Source organism: Branchiostoma lanceolatum, chromosome 10 (genome assembly GCF_035083965.1).
Source record: "Branchiostoma lanceolatum isolate klBraLanc5 chromosome 10, klBraLanc5.hap2, whole genome shotgun sequence".
In the NCBI taxonomy this organism is placed as follows: domain Eukaryota; kingdom Metazoa; phylum Chordata; class Leptocardii; order Amphioxiformes; family Branchiostomatidae; genus Branchiostoma; species Branchiostoma lanceolatum.
The window spans coordinates 4650932-4666350 of record NC_089731.1 but is presented as its reverse complement, the minus strand read 5'-3'; the positions used below and the strand labels follow the sequence as shown (position 1 = coordinate 4666350).

The 15419-nt window shown below is 40.4% G+C and overlaps 3 protein-coding genes across 3 annotated transcripts; 2 read left to right on the top strand and 1 right to left on the bottom strand.

Moving 5' to 3' along the window:
• Window positions 1–342: 342 nt before the first annotated feature.
• Window positions 343–2769, bottom strand: LOC136443388 (cytochrome b5 domain-containing protein 1-like). Its single transcript, XM_066440611.1, has 4 exons — window positions 2640–2769; window positions 2273–2349; window positions 1698–1916; window positions 343–1253 (listed from the first exon to the last, which is right to left on the bottom strand). Exons 1-4 carry the CDS (start codon window positions 2767–2769, stop codon window positions 1023–1025), a joined length of 657 nt encoding a protein of 218 aa, XP_066296708.1. The 3' UTR covers window positions 343–1022.
• A 60-nt stretch (window positions 2770–2829) lies between these two features.
• On the top strand, window positions 2830–4722 carry LOC136443389 (N-alpha-acetyltransferase 38, NatC auxiliary subunit-like). Its single transcript, XM_066440612.1, has 3 exons — window positions 2830–2955; window positions 3396–3567; window positions 4165–4722. Exons 1-3 carry the CDS (start codon window positions 2926–2928, stop codon window positions 4269–4271), a joined length of 309 nt encoding a protein of 102 aa, XP_066296709.1. The 5' UTR covers window positions 2830–2925; the 3' UTR covers window positions 4272–4722.
• Window positions 4723–5198: 476 nt separating this feature from the next.
• On the top strand, window positions 5199–15134 carry LOC136443067 (6-phosphogluconate dehydrogenase, decarboxylating-like). Its single transcript, XM_066440130.1, has 15 exons — window positions 5199–5327; window positions 6857–6890; window positions 7071–7112; window positions 7538–7717; window positions 8131–8196; window positions 8612–8730; window positions 9294–9360; window positions 9755–9889; window positions 10734–10859; window positions 11351–11414; window positions 11833–11963; window positions 12606–12739; window positions 13067–13166; window positions 13523–13645; window positions 14093–15134. Exons 1-15 carry the CDS (start codon window positions 5311–5313, stop codon window positions 14210–14212), a joined length of 1458 nt encoding a protein of 485 aa, XP_066296227.1. The 5' UTR covers window positions 5199–5310; the 3' UTR covers window positions 14213–15134.
• The last annotated feature ends 285 nt before the right edge of the window (window positions 15135–15419 follow it).

The window sequence follows — 15419 nt, the reverse complement described above, 5'->3', positions numbered from 1 at the left end:
GGACGACTGGATCTTGTTTGATCAATTTTGGAAAATTAAAGGTTTATAAGTGAATCTTAGAAATCTTGATCTTGTTTGGCTAAACAATCATCGTCTGGTCCTGACGTTATTCTGTAAATCAAAGTCAGGCTTTGTGATTATAAAGAAAAATACATGTTAGAATATACCTTGACGCCAGAGGTCGTTTTTAAGTCATAGAATGCGAAATATTGCCCAGTCGGGCGGTGCGGTGAGGTCGAATGACAAAGTTTAGAGTTCATGTTGAACTCCCACTGATTCTTGGACCTCCATGGATGTAGCCAGCAACATATATTGCTTGATCATACAAAAATAGACATTGAGAAGAGTTTGGTATTGTTTTATTTCGAAAATTTGTTGTTAGTCCACTTCTGATAGAGTGCATAGTGATTATTTGTGTGGGATCTATGTATTTATAGCTGAATAATCAGATGTGAATGAAGCACCACATAATACAAAATATTGACAAATTAAACCCCAATACCAGTACAACCTGTATTTTACATAATATCTATTGTTTGAAGTACACCCCTTCAACTCAGATTTGGCAAACTCAGTTATTTACAGCATCACCCCGTGTTCCTCAGAGCAGGCTCTTGCAGAGCAATGCCAAACACACGGTTATATACAAAGTATTTACAAATTTCATATCAAGCCTTAAGTTTTCTTCTCATTTTGAAGTCTACTTCTCAAAGGTTGAATTTCATGCCAAATTAGTCATGTTTCGTGATATACTGCGACTGCCTAAAAGATAAACTTTTTACACCCTCCCCCTTTTAGGGAGGGTGTTTTAAGTGCAATAAAATCTCCACTTTGGTTATTGGATCCTAAAATTTAATACAAAAACAATCCCAGATTTCTATTTTCTGTGTATCAAATGTAAAGAAATCTAATGAAAGAAACCAATTTTCGTACCTGTAGATATACAACCAAGGAAAGTATATAAGAACCTAGGCACAGTAATATAATTACATTTTCCATAGAAATTTTCTTTGATATCATATCTATGCCTCAGTCAGATCATCGTTAAAGTACAGATGTATAGCCGGCAGCCACTGTTCCTCCTGCATGCTCAGCACGTAGAAATCCTCGCTCTCGTCAAAAATCTCGTTCTCCTCCAGCGTCATGCCCATGTCGAGGTTCTTCCCGTTGTACTTCCACGTGTAGCTCCCCGCGTGCTGGTTGTACTTCAGGTATCGCTCCAGGATCTCCGACAGGTACTCTTCTGAACACACCTGAAAGGGAGAAAAATATGATAACTAAATGAAATATTGACAAAATGATGCAGAAAAATGTTAAGCAATTAACCTCAAACTGAGCATGAAGCATGATGCTTATTACGTTGATGAAGGTAGTAAGATACGCCAAAAATAGTTACTCAAGCAACTGGATAAGTCACTTTTCAAAATTTCATCCAGTTGCTTGAGTAACTATTTTTGGCACATAATGCTTATTCTTCAGCTAGTGGTGAAATGCTTGCTTAATTACTTACAACAATGTAGTAGTTAGTTGGCTTTAGATAGGGGCAAATAGAAGCCACTTATAAAACAAATGTTCGTCCTTTAATACAATGCCAAAAACTTTAAAGAATATTGTTGCCTGAAATCTGTCACATCACCATCACCCAATGGCACTTATAATAATCTGATGATGAAAGCCACACCCTCCTCTTCCCATACCTCAATGGTTTGCTCCTGTGATGTGAGGGTGTTGAGGATGCGAATGAAGCGTGTTTTCTGTGAGAGTTCTCCGATGTAATACTTCTCGTCCTTCCACCACGGCCTGCCGAAGTCGTTGGCCCAGTCCGTCCGCGGGTACGGGGGAGGGATGTGGATGAATCGGCCGTGTGGCGTGTAGTATTTCTCACACCCTGTCTCAGGGTCTATGTGGGTACGGATCTAAAAGGAGGAAAGAATAAAGAAGATATTCAAGCTATTATCAGTACTGTACTAGTTGACATTGTGGGCTTAATTTCCACAAACGATGAAAACAGAAAGTGTTACAAGCCCATAATTATGATAATATATGACGGATGGAAGTAATACATAACGAGCATGTAACAATTGAATATTTTTATGTGGTATCAATAAAATGGTTGACTGCAAACTTAGTTTTTCTTCTGTAAAGAGAACACATTTTGAGGGTTAAATCCATTAGAGAGGGGCTATATAGTATAACCTGAAGTATAATTGAACCATATTTCAAACTAAATCAAACTAACTTAACAAGTAAGGTTGACATTTTCTGCACTTACATCTTTAGTTTTCTTGTTGAACCAATGAGAGATGTCCTTCCCGGCCTCTGCAATGATCGGCTTCAGCAACACATTACCTGTAAATGGCGAGAAAACGGATTTTACATGTTATAAATAGCTGACAGTGGTTTAAAATGATGAACTAAAGTTTAACTATCTGACAAAACTATAGCAAACATTGTGCAATGTAACTTTCAGGCTGTCCTGACACTGTCCCTCTTGGACACCTATTGTTTGGTCATATCCTTAAGATACCAATTAAGAAAGTAAGAAGTTGACATATTGATAAACGGAAATGATATTGGCTTGTGTATGATATATCTATCATCAGATGTTGGGGGAGGGCTTGCTTGGCTAGGGATCTTACCTGCATGTTCCTCGGCCAAAGGTGTTAAATCGTACACCTTGCCCAGATAGGACACCCAAAGGTCCTTCAGCGTGTTGTGTACAGCCACCTCGTTCGGTGTGTAGAAGCTGGGCCGCCCTAATTTACCCATTTCGGCCGAAAGAACTGGCAAAATGTCGAAGAAAAACACAGGCCGATCCAAAGCTAGGATCGCGAAGCTTCCTGGTTGCTATGGGAGACCCAGACCACAATGCCCTGCGAGGCGCTGAACTCACGGTAATTCTCGGAGGTTCTCGCGAGAACTGTCATGGCGGAGGGGAAACCGGAAAATATGAGGGTACGGGGAAAATATTCCATTTTTACGAAATTCCTAAGATCTGACGGTGATTCAACAGATTTTTGCCATGAGGCATTATGTCAAGAGATAGGTGTGTCAATTGCAGTCAACATAGAGTAATTTGTTGGTGTAAAACTGGAGATATTGTTTTTGTGGGGAGGGGGGTCGGACTTGAATCATGTAAAAAATTGTACAAATTATTATAATAATTTGTTACGTGAATAGAGAGTACTATAGACCAAGTCTAATGAAATAATAGACTTTACAGAAGGACAACAACAAGAACAAAATATTGATGAAGAGAATATTGAATTGTTCCTCTAGTAAGAAAATTTTGATGCAGTGTTTTTGTTAACTTGTAATGTTTTTTTTTTTCTGTTAATAAACCAAGCCCTTTTTTTGTTGTAAAAAATATTATTGAATTTTTCTTTTACACTCAGTTTGATGCAGATACGCAAGAAAGCGAGGGTCGTCGGAAGCTCCGGAGCTGGCTGAACAAGAGCCTGCGCGTGAGCATGACAGACGGACGGACACTCATCGGAGTGTTCCTCTGTACAGACAGGGACAAAAACGTCATTCTGGGGTCCTGTCAGGAATACATACAAGATCCAGGTAATGTTCTGATGATTCCAGAAGAGAAAAAAAAGCTTGGTATTCCTTTTATACACATGCGTCCAGTGAAAGGGCTGCCTGTACGTTAATAGTGTTATTTCTCAAATGTGAAACTAAAGAGCTATAAAAATGTAAACGATATACTTGGGAATGTTGATGTTGAAATAAGAAATGAAGATAATGATTTATATTTATCAATTTGTATCAGACTTCAGGGATAGAAATATTGATTTGTCAGATGCTTGTACTACATTGTACTAGTAGTTACTACTTGCCATAGAGAATGAATACAATATCGAATGTGCTTAATTCAGTAATTGATTAGCCAGGTATCTAAACCTAATAAGCTCCTGAGTCTCCTCTCCGATATTCGCTAATAATTGATATCATCCCAACTTACCCCTCCAACACTGTTAGAGAGTACTTCTAGTGAAGGGGAAAAACTTGTCGCTAGTAGTGTTGGGAGGATATAAAGTTCATGCATGTGTTGTAACCATAACTATCAAATAATTTGTTTTTTGGGCCTTTGATCTTTGTTTTCATTTTGAATGTTTAAGTAACAAACTCTCACAATTTTTCTTTTTCCTCTTCTTGAAGATAACACATCAGGCGAGGACCCCCGGGTACTGGGACTGGCCATGGTTCCTGGGCACCACATCCTCAAAATAGAATATGACGACATCACGGCCAATCAGATCATGTGAACTATTCGAACTACCTCCCCAGCAGGCCAGCACTTTATCCACAACACTCGTGTACATCCAATCAGAGAGTCTTCTCTCTGTAAAAGAACTGAGAAGGTGAAAATAAACTCCTGGTTGTACTGAGGAATTATGACATTACTCTATGGAGGTGGAAGTGTTATGCTGCTTTTCCAAGTTGTGGTCAGGCCTGTGTGTTTTAGAGCACACAAAAATGGTGAAAAGCGATGGTTACGTCAGCTCACTTGTCCTGATCAGCACTGGAGCAGATGTGGACGAAAGAGATGACTGGTACACAGGATATATGATGTATTGTTTTTACCATTTCCGTGACCAAATGAGTGACCAGAAGATCTCCATCAAACAAACTATGTGTATGGTAACAGTAAATGTACATATCTTAAGTCTTTGAGGTTATTCCCTAGAAATTGTATCAATAAAAGATTTGTTTTTATCCATGGTTTGTCATGCATGCCTTTTACTGTCTCATTGTCTAAAATATGATCCATAATAAAAAAAAGAAGAAATGTCTTATGTTGGAAAAAAAGATATGACAGCAAAGACTTTCAAAGGCGGTGGTGAAGTTCTATGCGAATAATAGAATATAGGCATTTTTTTTCCAAATCTTAGAACCAACAACGTTAACGTAGCCTGAGTGTCCTGTTTCAGTTCCTTGGAAGGTAGAGCCTGGAACTGAAACAGGATGCCACTCAGGCTAGAACCAACAGGGTAGGGCATGTAACATAGATGTCTGATTTTCATTATTTGCAATTTATTTGGACACCGTCTTGTCTCGCTCTCTCATCGAAATTCAGCAAATGGCATTATTACATGTACCAACTTTTATTTTTGGCCGTATGCTTGGACAACCTGCTGTTCGTAAACATCTCGCTAGGTGCGCTGTTGTGCACGTGCGGTGCATGACTTGCAGGCTGCTCAGAACAGCTGCGCACTGGTCACCCTTCTGCCCAGCTGAGCGCACGGACACACACGCCTTCTTCTTTACTCCGAACTTTCTGGACATTCTCGTCGTATTTTCGCCATGGCACCCGAACCACAGTAAGTATACACGTTTAGCTATGAATCTAGACGCTGACAGGTGTCTGTTACCTTCGCTGACGGTGTATAATTCGGTTAAAACGAAGGTTAGGGTTACTTCCGTGTTCCAGACATATCTGTAATGTCAAGAGTAGGACAAGTATTTTGATATTTTCTAGAGTAGAGAACATTTTAATAGTTTGTAGAGGTGGTGAGTAATATGAAGACGTTAGAGTCGATTTCATTCTGATCATAAGTAATCTGTTGACATTTTTCTTCTAGTACGAATCGTACGATGTTTCTTCTTTACAAATATTTTGTTCCTGCTTATGTCATTGAACTCATTCACATAACAATTTTACAATGATTAAGAGGTTGTTAGACTGAGTTCAACCCCGCTGCTCTTTCATAGCCAGGCTGCGGTTTTCTTTTTTTTCTACTAATCACCCCACCCTCCCTCAACTATTGCTTAGCAACCCTTTCTTGTTATCGTTGTTTTAAATAATGGTAAGCCCCCAGTTTAATCATTAAGGGTGGGGCTAGGGTCAACAGGTGCCTCAAGTTAAAGCAAACAGGCATACCCCTCTAAACAAATGAGCTGTGCAAAACTCGTCCAACTGCTCCTGAATAGCATTCAGTATTCTTCTCATTGTGAAAGGGCCCCCAAGGCCAGAGTCTCAGATTTTAGAGCGACTCACTTTTCTGGGTATTGAGGAAGAAGGTGCAGGAAGTCATGTTTCCTAGAAACTATGAGGTTTCAGAGGTGCCAACTGTGGACACACTTACTTTGAACAGTGGTTCAAATTGAACCCTGCCTTAAAATCACTTATGTTGTCAGACAAAAGAAAAACAAAGGATCCAAAGCTATACACATGTTGTAATGTAAAGATGTAAATATTGTCGTAATGAGTGCAAAATAGTGAATGGTGGTGTTATCAATCAGTCAATCAACAGAAAAGGCAACCAATCAGTTAATTAGTCAAGTTGATTGATTTTTTCTCAACTGAAAATTCAGCTTTTATCTGTCAGATCACACAATGGCCAAATGTCCTCTCAAACCTTCTAGGCAGTCGTGACCTCTGAGAATTCTATGAGTCAGAATGACAAGCCCAATTGTTAAGTCTACATTTGTAGCAGGACTGTGCAAATACAAAATCTCATGTCATGCTCTAAATACTGCCTGGATTGTGTTGTTCACAAGAAAATACATTTGTACTAGTACTATTGAACTTGCATAGTTATATTGCAAGTTCATGCTGGAGGGCTAATTGCAGGTACATTGTAGAAATATAGGGAAAAACATACATGTGACAGTGAACTGTGACTGACATTGTTGTAACAATAGAATACTAGTATTGGCTAAATTGTAGCATGTGACATTGCATGCAATTGACTTTCATTCTGATATGTTTCCTTATAATTTTCCATACTCATGATCAAGAGATTATGCCTGTATTTGTTCTCCAACTTTTAGTGTCAAATTTTTACCAAGCAAAGATTGTTGTTTCATCTTGAATTGTGAGTTAATGAGTTCTTTATTATCATTTCAGAGCTGACATTGCCCTGATTGGTCTGGCTGTCATGGTAAGTAACCCTGGCAACAATTCTGCAAGTGTGTATCAGTTGTTAAAGTCGTAGAATTCGATTTCCAAAGTAGCTGCAGAAGCTGTTTACAGTGCAAAAGTTTAATTTATTGAAAATTATTGTAATTCTTTTCAATCAATTGTATAACATTATAACTTTTATTTCTTTCTTTTTTTCCAGGGCCAGAACCTGATCTTGAACATGAACGACCATGGCTTTGTGGTAAGTTATCGCCTCTTAATGCTATCTCCAAGAATTTGCATTTAAACCATATAATTGCACTTTCACTCCATTCAATGAGCGCAGATTTGAAGTGCAAGCATGTCTACTAGTATTGTCTAACACTCCCAACTCTGGAACACATAGTGTTATACACCAGAAGATTGGGAACTCGGGACAGTGAGCGAGCAATTTCTAGCCTGGTATCCAAGTCTATTGTAAATACGTGTAGCTTTCGTCAGACGAAGAGACTTGGTAGCTGTAATACTATATATGATAGGTTTGAATGCCAGGCTAAGTGACTTCGTACAGAATTGTTCCTCAGCACATCTAACCCTCGCAACTAAGGACAATATACTTAGGACAATGAATGAGTGACTTTGTTAAAGAAATTAACTACAACATCTTTCACAAACGTTATTTTCTAGGTCTGCGCCTTCAACCGTACCGTGTCCAAGGTGGAGGACTTCCTAGCAAAGGAGGCGAAGGGTACAAAGGTCGTCGGCGCCCGCTCGCTAGAGGAGATGGTCGGGATGCTGAAGAAGCCGCGGCGGGTCATGATGCTGGTGAAGGCCGGGTCGGCCGTGGACGCCTTCATCGACAAACTGGTGCGGCACTTTTCATTTTTCCAAATGTAGTCATTGATCTAGCATGACTTAATCATGATTCTTGCAGCCCTTAAGTTTCCACAATGTTGCCAGACCCATACGTAGAAGCTTGATAGCCAACGCTAGTAACTAGTAAGCCAGTCCGGAGAATTGATTCATAAGGAACATCCTACTAGCAATCCTGTTGATTTAGTACAGTAACTATACATAGACCTTGCCTATTCGCTGTCGAGGATATCATCAGTTAATTAAACAAGCTATTAAACAGCCTTGCCTAACACCAACTACTAAAGGGTTTTAGTAAATACATGTGTGTCACAGTGCATGTGGTTGACAGGCTGTCCATTGTGTTCATTAGAAAATGTGTCAATCATGTTTTTATAGATTTGCAAGTATTTATCGTTTTCCTTCAGGTACCTCTGCTTGAGAAGGGTGACATCATCATCGATGGTGGAAACTCAGAGTACACAGACTCGAGGGTATGTCTGCAGTTTCTTAAGGATTGGAAAAAACCTCACTTCAAAAATCACAGTCCACTTAGAGGTTATATGCATATGCACAGTGCACTAGTATAAATGTCCTCCGTCAGTCAGTATTGACCATGGTAAAATCCTAATTCACAGCAGCCCTACAGCATCGCCTCTGGCTTAACAGCCCAATACGAGAATGGCCGTCTCTGCCACATAAATCACATCTGTAAGTGTAAGCTGACTCAGTTGTGTTGCAAGGCTCTTTTTTGCGGATCCGCTTTTCAGTACAGAATCACTATGTATACGTACATGTATAGCTTGAATCTGAGGATAGCTGTCATTCAGCTTTCTTTGCTACACTAGAAACAGTTCATCCAACTCTAGCTTCTTGTAAAGAATGTAACCATTTTCTCCATCCCTACAGAGAAGGTGTGCTGCTCTGAAGGAGAAGGGTCTTCACTTTGTGGGTAGCGGTGTGAGCGGGGGTGAGGAGGGGGCGAGGTACGGCCCTTCCCTCATGCCAGGGGGATCTCCCGAAGCATGGTGAGTTGGGGGTGTGAGAAGGGGTGTGTGAGTGGGGCCGAGGAATAGGCAAGTCACGGCCCTTTCCTCATGAGTTGTGTGTGTGTGAGGGACCCAGGGAGGTGTAAGTATGGGTACTAGTATACTATAGCATTTGGTTATATCTTCATGTCCACCTTGTCCCACCAATGACCAGATTAGGTCGAGGGACTAGGTAGGTTGGTAGGTAGGATGGAAGACAGATACAGAGTAATGGAGCTAGGATAGTACACAGGGGAGGGGCCCTGATAACCAGCGCTGCCAGACATTATCAGGTCCCCTTTGCAATCGAGGTAACGTAGAGTGATAGGGGTCCTGATTTAATAAGGGTGGGATAGTAGGAATGAAGGAAATTTAAAGAAATTGAGAACGTTTACTGTTTTCAGTCATTTATACTTATAGCACATGCTTGTAAACGATTCAGAAAGAAAAGCTGTTATAGTAGCAGTTTGAATAGGTAGAGTAATTGATTATTGTTGCCAAGGCGTAAGCCGGTTATATGATTACTGTATATACTAATTTACTTTCTCTTGTTTCTCATGTAGGCCACACATCAAGCCAATCTTCCAGGGTGTTGCAGCCAAGGTTGGCACTGAGCCTTGCTGTGACTGGGTAGGTTTCAGTCTCAATCTTAGCAGCCATCTTTTAAAAGACTTGACATTAGAATTGATCTGTGGCGTTGTGTTGGCATAACGGTTAGGGTGTTATGCCAAGAAGCCAGAGGTCCTTGGTTTGAATCCCCTGACATGCCACTGCTGTTGTGCCCTTGGGAAAGATACTTAACACGACTTTTCCAGTCCACCTAGGTGTAAAAGTGGGTACCTGACTTCGATTGGGAGGGAGGGGGGGGGGGGTAAAAGGCGTTGGAAGGAGAGTGATGGGCTCTGCCTTCCAACACTGTGCTCGAGGCTCAGTGGATAACAATCCTCTAAAAGGCTTTTGGACTACCTTTACCTTACCTTGACTTGAACATGAAAAGGAGATGAAGAATGAATTTTTCTTCCAGGTTGGTGAGGACGGTGCCGGCCACTTTGTGAAGATGGTTCACAACGGGATCGAGTACGGAGACATGCAGCTGATCTGTGAGGCCTACCATCTCATGAAGGGTGTGCTGAAGATGGACAACGATGAGATGAGCCAGGTACAGCTCCTTTTTTTATGGACAGACTGCTGTCTCTTCACAGGTAGGGTCTGTAAAGCCGGCGTCACAGTTCATGTGAGTGTCGGCCGAATTTGTAGATCGCCAAAAGCTCGCCGAATTTCAAAATCGCCCGAGGGTCGACTGTATTTTCCAATGAAAATCTCGGGTGACGTCCGTTGAACACTAAAAACTAAGAATCCCCATGAGATGGTACCATCTCTTGGACATGGACGAAGTCAGAATCGACTAACCTGGTAAAAGGTCAATATTTGGATCAACTTTGATATCTAAAAATCACCTGAAGCCCGCGTGATCGACTGGACGTCGGCCGTACTTCGGCCAAAAATGCACATTTGAAGCTCGCCAACACTTCGGCCGAGCTAAATTTTTTATTTGTGACGGGGGCTTAATGGCAGCCTTTCAGCACTCCGGACAGTAAATGCTCCATGTATGGGCCCTAGGTCTGTACGGTTTTGAACTGCATAGGAAAGACCCCTACTCTTATCCATAAATGTTGTCGTTCTATAATGGGCTTGAGGTATGGGCACTCAAACACAGGACCTTCATTTAAAGTCTTATCCAAGGGACATCCTCTGCCGAAGCTAAATATTCATTGAGGATGAACATGCACATACATGTACATACAATACACTTCTGTTTTAGCTGTAGTGCTTTGAAACTTTTATCTTGAATAAGTTGAATTGTTATGTTTTCAAGGTCATAGTTGATTCCACAAAGGCACAGAATAAAAAGAACCTTATTCATGTGACCCTCACCTGACCAATCAAGTTTGAATGTGTGATCATGTGACTCCATCTGACCAATCAGCCTCGCTGTTTTGCAGGCATTTACTGAGTGGAACAAAGGTGAGCTGGACTCATTCCTGATCGAGATCTCGGCCAACATCCTGAAGTTCCGCGACGAGGATGGCAAACATCTGCTGGACAAGATCAGGGACGCTGCCGGGCAGGTCAGGGCTTTTAGTCTTATCTTATTTTGTTATGTTGGTGTCGAATGGCCAAGGCTGGCATGCACAAAGTTATTTAAGAAGTCAATGGTTCAATTTGATTTCATTGGGACTTATTTCTTCCTGCATGTTCAAATTGTCTTTAATCATTCAATTAGCCGTCATATGATATTTCATTTTACTTAATTCAAACTTCTATTTTTGTCAATACAGGTAGTTTGTTTTCTTTGAAATCAACAGCCTTCTACATTGTTGTCAGAAATAATGGAAAACGAAAGTAGTAACCTATTGTATTTGTATCTAATTGTATTTTTTTTATATTTGTGCCCAGGGATATCTGAAAAGCAGATCCGTAGATCTGAGATGTACTTTGGTTTAAATCAATAAAATTGAAATCGAAAATTGTTGTTAAATGCTTATTAAGGCTTCTCTAATACTGTATATTAAAATGATAAATCAGACCAAAGAAAATATGGTTTCTTGTTTCTTCACAGAAAGGCACTGGGAAGTGGACGGCTATCTCAGCGCTGGACTATGGCATGCCGGTCACCCTGATTGGTCAGTTGACTGTGTTGTTGATATCATAACCTTTTCATCTCATAAAGTTTCAGAATGAAAGCTCATCAGTGTATTTAAAAGCTGTGATCCATAATTCAGAATCTTGATGTAGAGAACTGTGTGTAGATGTAGACTGTAGTTTAGCTGATATCATGCAGCTCCTCTGTATAAGTGTCAAATTTAACTGCTTGCCAATCAACTGAATGCAGACAGAATGGGGACATAGATTTAGAGGCAAGTTCTTCTATAGGAAAACTACGCATGTTTCAAATCCCATGCTTCTGAGTACCGGCTCTCAAGCCAGGTGAAATGTTATTTATGGCAATATTTCTACAAGGAGTTCCTGCTAGTAGTATTGCACAGTTGTGTGTTTCAGGTTTCTTCCCAAAACAGTTCCAATACTACATTATGTCCCCAGGTGAGGCTGTGTTTGCCCGTTGCCTGTCCTCCATACAACAGGAGCGTGTGGATGCCAGTAAACACCTTCCAGGACCCAACGCACCGACGTTCAAAATAGACAAGCCGGCTTTTATAGAGCAGATCAGAAAGGTGCTTCTAACATCTTTCACAGATTGTTTTATGTAATGCTAGTATGTTGAATCGGATGTGTATGTGTTTTTTGTTGGAAGGGTGGACTGCCTAATATGTTGTCATATTTGGACTTGTGTATCATGTGCTGACTCACTCCACACGTTTGTCCAGTAGAGTAAGCCTTCCCTTTGATGGACTCCATTTTAATTCCTTTTGTTGAATCAAATTAGCTAACAGTACGAAGCTGTGATGTAAATATCATTCTCCAAAACCTCATGTATTCCCCAGTATACAACAATTGTTATTTGAAGGCGTTAACAGATCTAGAGATAGCATTGACGTAGGTTATACAAAGTATTCAAAGCAGGGAGTTATTTTGGATACAGAGATGGCAGGGCTGTCTCCAGGACTCGTCCCTCCGTCCTAGGACAGAAATTTGCTTGTTGGGACGGAAAAAAATTTCACCCCATCCGTCCGAAAATCTGGACTTCATGACATCAAATTGATGAAAATGTATTTTCTTCAGCTTAAAATGACAGATTCAAGAATAAAAATAAACAACATGGGCTCCCGAACAATGAGTGGGATGGAAAAGAATCAGCTCTGGGAAATTTATCAATCTATTATATAGTAACAAATGTAATATCTTGTACTCCACAGGCCCTGTATGCCTCCAAGATCGTGTCGTACGCCCAGGGCTTCATGCTGCTCCGTGAGGCGGCGCGCCAGTTTAACTGGAACCTGAACTACGGAGGCATCGCACTCATGTGGAGGGGAGGCTGCATCATCAGGAGGTGAGGGTAGGCTATTAGCTAGCAGGGCGTCAGGGCGTCTTCTGGATGCCCTACACTAAGAAAACAAGGAAATTAGTGTAGACATGTTCAGCACTAAGGACAGGGACAACAGTATTAGTGTGGATACGTTCAGCACTAAGGACAGAGACAGCAGTATTAATGTGGTTGATAGAACATTTTCTAGAACAAGATACATTAAAATTTGTATGTGTATGCCCGTTTTTGATGGGACACATTATACTTTAATAGGACAGGTGTAAATGAATAAAAGTAATGAATTAGATTTGTAGTGATTTTTAGTAATACCATGGTGTCAACTTTTCACAGCCGTTTCCTTGGAAACATCAAGGAAGCTTTCGACAAGAACCCCAACCTGACCAACCTGCTGTTGGATGACTTCTTCAAGAAGGCCATCGCTGACTGCCAGGTGAGTCCTGGGTCTTATAGTTAACCTCTAAACATTGTGACTAACAGTACCTCTTTATCCTATCCTACCCTACCCTTTATTTTCCTGATCATCAGGTGTCTCTTTTAAGACTGTCGAGTGTTGACCCATCTCAAAGCTTGTAACCTTCCTCTTTAATCAGCTGTTGAACTGTTGCATCTTTGGTAAAATATAGTGTGCAGAAATATCTAAGTAGTTAGGAATGTCTTCGAACTAAAGAAAAACTCTTTTCATTGCATGTAACTTGGAAGAAGTTATTGAGGTGCAGGGGAGTAGGTTGGGAAGCTTGTTATACAGAGCCATGAAAAATGATGGGAAATATAATTTTGTGTGTTCAGGACTCCTGCAGGCAAGTGGTGTCCATGGCGGTAACAGCAGGAGTGCCTGTCCCGGCCTTCAGCACTGCGCTGGCGTTCTACGACGGCTATAGGTCTGCCCGCCTGCCTGCCAACCTTATCCAGGTACAGGAGGATTAAGTTATTTACTGTTTATCATGATGCTTTGTTTGTTACTGGAAGTAATATTGTGTTATATACAGTCAGACCTGTACAAGTGACCACCTCTACATAAGGACCACCTGGCCATTGATATACAGTCAAACCTGTACAAGTGACCACCTCTACATAAGGACCACCTGGTCAATGTGACCACTTTTTGGTGGTCCCTTAGATATATTTTCCCATTGACACAAGCATTAGGAATCCTGTCCATAGTGACCACCTGTCCTCTTAGAACAGATTTATTTTCCCTTATTGGTCTTCTTTGACATTTTTGACTGTACAGTTAAATGATATTGTTAATCTGCATGCAATAGTTATGATAATGCCACCATTGAAAAGGTGCCCCCCTGCCTCAATAACAGAAGACAAAACATGAGCTGGCTAAATTTTGCATTAATCTTGTTCCAGGCCCAGAGGGACTACTTTGGTGCCCACACCTATGAACTGTTGGACTCCCCAGGCAAGTTTCACCACACCAACTGGACAGGCACTGGAGGAGATGTGTCAGCGGGCACCTATAATGCCTAGCCAAGTCGTCAGGCACTGTACACGGCACTACAAAGGACACTACTACATGTATATGGCAGTAAACAGACAATTATGTGATACACAGGATATCTATTTTGAGTCATTAGTATTACAAAGACAAATTAAAACGGTGGAAGAATAAGTATCATTACTCTATGATAGTATCAGCCAACCAATGAGCTTTGACTTCAGGAAAGGCACATTCATTGTGCCAATACATGAATGGGGAAACGTTAATGGGTGCTGTTAGTGTGAGTGTAGGGCTTTGGTGAATTGTATCATTGTACATTTAAGTTTGTACTTTAAGGGATACATGTATCACAAATTTCGAGAAAGTATCAAGTGGCAAGAAAAACTCCTTTTACTTTATGATCAGTGGGTTATATCTTCCAATTTTCATTTGTTTCAAAGTAACATTTGATTTTTTTCAAAGTAACATTTGTCAAGACTGTTATAGATTACTGACATTCCAGCATATCATATTTACACTGCTGTTTATGTGTAGGACAAGGTTTAGGTAAATGGAACTTCTGACTATCTTCACCTGTATGGTGATGCACTCAGTCCACCATATTTCAGTCATGCTTGGCCATTGAAAGCTTATTCAAGTTTTCTGCATGCGCAGTACTAGTTGTAGCTACTATTTGGTGCCACAGATATATATTAAGGGGATATTGATAAACTGAGAGACTGTACTACAGGATGATACGTGCAATTACAGCTAATTATTTAGGAGCAAACTAAAACACATCAGATTCAATCAATGATTTGTCAATGAATTCTGACAGATTATCACATGACTAATTCGACTTCCATTTGGAGCTTACTGCTTGTCATTGTTTATTGCATTTGTGTAGTTTCACTTAGTACTAGTAGAAGTATCCAGAATATTCTGGCTGAAATAAAGAGTGTAGTTTCTGGACATTCCATGCCCTCTTTATTTCCGATAACTGACTTGTGAAGCTTACCAATGAAAAGAACCCATATATATGCAACTTCTATAAGTTTACTACTAACAACATTTCTGTAGCTACTGAAAAAAAATGAAAAGACTCATCTGATGTCACTTTATGTTTTATTCAGTCTTCCAACATATGTTCAGAGCACTATTTCAAATGACAGAAAAACATTGACTGGTGAACATGACTGTTTCAAAATCTTATCCAGTTGCTTGAGTAATTATTTTTGGCGTATGATTGAAAGAACT

Coding starts and splice junctions, on each gene's coding strand:
- LOC136443388 (XM_066440611.1), bottom strand. CDS start 2,769: ATGGGTAAATTAGGGCGGCCCAGCTTCTACACACCGAACGAGGTGGCT. Junction 2,350..2,639: donor TTTGGCCGAGGAACATGCAG/GTAAGATCCCTA, acceptor CGCCATTTACAG/GTAATGTGTTGCTGAAGCCG. Junction 1,254..1,697: donor CACAGGAGCAAACCATTGAG/GTATGGGAAGAG, acceptor TCTCCCTTTCAG/GTGTGTTCAGAAGAGTACCT.
- LOC136443389 (XM_066440612.1), top strand. CDS start 2,926: ATGGCGGAGGGGAAACCGGAAAATATGAGG. Junction 2,956..3,395: donor GGAAACCGGAAAATATGAGG/GTACGGGGAAAA, acceptor TTTTACACTCAG/TTTGATGCAGATACGCAAGA. Junction 3,568..4,164: donor GGAATACATACAAGATCCAG/GTAATGTTCTGA, acceptor CTCTTCTTGAAG/ATAACACATCAGGCGAGGAC.
- LOC136443067 (XM_066440130.1), top strand. Junction 6,891..7,070: donor TGATTGGTCTGGCTGTCATG/GTAAGTAACCCT, acceptor CTTTTTTTCCAG/GGCCAGAACCTGATCTTGAA. Junction 11,415..11,832: donor CATGCCGGTCACCCTGATTG/GTCAGTTGACTG, acceptor TTATGTCCCCAG/GTGAGGCTGTGTTTGCCCGT.